The 2,348-nt window shown below is 43.2% G+C and overlaps 1 protein-coding gene across 1 annotated transcript in view; it reads right to left on the bottom strand.

Moving 5' to 3' along the window:
- The window catches only part of LOC107122622 (nucleolar protein 10-like), a gene marked incomplete at its 5' end in the record, with an annotated part of 43,235 nt that overhangs the window by 14,950 nt on the left and 25,937 nt on the right, over positions 1-2,348 (bottom strand). Inside the window, one exon of the mRNA XM_015425736.1 lies at positions 1,205-1,294. Coding sequence (XP_015281222.1) covers positions 1,205-1,294 — 90 coding nt within the window. The remainder of the gene's footprint in view (positions 1-1,204; positions 1,295-2,348) is intronic.

The following is a 2,348-nucleotide window of genomic DNA, read 5'->3' as shown; positions in this document are numbered from 1 at the left end:
AAACCAATGAGAACTTGTACAGAGTTTGCTGATAGCAGCAAGAATCTTAGCAGCCACTAGCCAGTAACTGACGAAATCACAGGCATCCATCTGTGGTTAATATGGAAAGATGAACAACTGTCATAATGGTAAAGCTTAATTAATTTATTCAACCACAGGGGGTAGGGAGGAAAACAGAGATTTTTTTTCAAGATGCTTGGCATCTAGGACATGATTTAACAAAACCCAGATACTCAATGGACATTTATTGCTAGCCCATATATAGTGTTCAATCCTAAACAGAGTTATACCCTTGACTTCAATGGACTTAGAAGTGTATAACTCTGTTTAGGACCAGTGCTCCCTCTAAGCTGTGGAGTCTTGTGAGCAAAAATTCTACTTTGTGAGGTGCTGGCATTACAGCCGTGAGCAAGTGATTTGGCTACTGCATAAATCAGTCAGCCACTAGCCAGTAACTGACGAAATCACAGGCATCCATCTGTGGTTAATATGGAAAGATGAACAACTGTCATAATGGTAAAGCTTAATTAATTTATTCAACCACAGGGGGTAGGGAGGAAAACAGAGATTTTTTTTCAAGATGCTTGGCATCTAGGACATGATTTAACAAAAACCAGATACTCAACGAACATTTATTGCTAGCCCATATACAGTGTTCAGTCCTAAGCAGAGTTATACCCTTGACTTAAATGGACTTAGAAGTGTATAACTCTGTTTAGGACCAGTGCTCCCTTTAAGCTGTGGAGTCTTGTGAGCAAAAATTCTACTTTGTGAGGTACTGGCATTACAGCTGTGAGCAAGCGATTTGGCTACTGCATAAATCAGTTTGCTCTGAAGCCATCCTTCCTGAGCTAAGACAAAAATGTGTGAGCCGGAGGCTAAAAAAGTATGAGCTAGCTCACACTAACTCAGCTTAGAGGGAACACTGCTTAGGACTGCAACTGTTAGCCTTTCCCATGGATTGGCAGACAATGCCTCTTCAATGTCTTAAGCAGGGTTTTTTCCCAGTCCTGCTACCCAAGATCCTTTTATTGGAAGATGCCAGGAATAGAACTTCGGACCTTAGCTGCTCTAACACCGGTCTTCTCCGTATGCCAAGTAATGCCCTCAAGCTGTAGGACTGGTCCATTTAGCACTTCTAAGAATCTCCAACACTGCTCAGTTTTACTACGGATAAAAGTAAGTGCAGAGACAGGAACCCTACCTTTTGCTTTCTTTTCCTCTCATTTTGCAGATTTTCTTCTCCTTCCTCAATAAGTTTCAATGCCAGCTCTTTATTAACCTTGGGAAGTTTCTAATGAAAGAAAAAAGGAATCAAAAGGTTACAAACAGCAATGGTGGTCTGCAGACATATTCTAAAGAACAGAAGCTGTATAATGCCTTGTATTAGAACTAACCAAAACACACACACCCCAAAAAAACCAACCTCTGTGTGCACAAGCTCTCAAGCTCTTGAGAACTCTTCAGCAGCCTGGATGTTCAGCTAAAGAAAGGGGAGGGGGTGAAAGAATATGAGCTCTTTCAGGGCACACGGGCAAAGCCCCAAGCCTAAAGTTGCAGTCTTAAAATGGAACACAGGATGTGCTGAAGACTGTTTGGAGTAGACAGGGGGTGGTGGTGTTGAACCAATGGCTGCTAGGACAAAGAAGGAGGGGGGGGAATGGATCTCTCTGTTTGTGAATATGAAAGACCAAACATAATCAGATGTCTCCCAAATGTGTTCAATGAGACACTCAGGTCCCTAGCAAGGCACAGAGCAAAACAAAAGGAAAGTGGTCCTCTTTCTCTGGTACTTTCCACATTCGGACATATTTTCAGATCAAAGTCAATAAACACAAGTCATTTTTTAAATATAGAGGTTTCTGTTAATTAAAAAAAGAAAAAAGGTTTAAGCCACATCCACACTCCTTCCTGCAGCACAAGAGTAATATGAACAGTCTCAGGTCATACTGGGGGGGGGTGTGGGGCTGGAGACAATGCTGCAACTCCCACTGATGCCAGTGAAGACAACCTAGAGCACTGATTCCCAACATGGTGCTCACGGGGCACCACAGTGCCTGCCAATACGTTTCCTGGAGCCCACTTCCTTCTTTCCCAAAGCGTATCTTACATTCTAACAGCCAACTCGGCCAGATCTGTGGATCCTTAAATCTGCGGATCAGGCCCATTTTTGCACAAGAAAGATGTTTTTATAAACTTTGGGAACTCCCTAAGTTTGCAGAAAAATCTGAAAAGGGGGGGAGGGGATGGAGGAGAAGCATAAATCCCTTACAACAGAGGAGCACTATCTGTGCATGTGCAGACAACACTTCTCCGTTGGAGCAGCGGGGGGGGGGAGAGGCACCTCA

Source organism: Gekko japonicus, unplaced genomic scaffold, assembly GCF_001447785.1.
Source record: "Gekko japonicus isolate JY-2015 unplaced genomic scaffold, Gekko_japonicus_V1.1 scaffold1691, whole genome shotgun sequence".
Lineage (NCBI taxonomy): Eukaryota > Metazoa > Chordata > Lepidosauria > Squamata > Gekkonidae > Gekko > Gekko japonicus.
The sequence above is the reverse complement of the archived record's forward strand: the minus strand, read 5'-3'. Positions and strand labels throughout refer to the sequence as shown.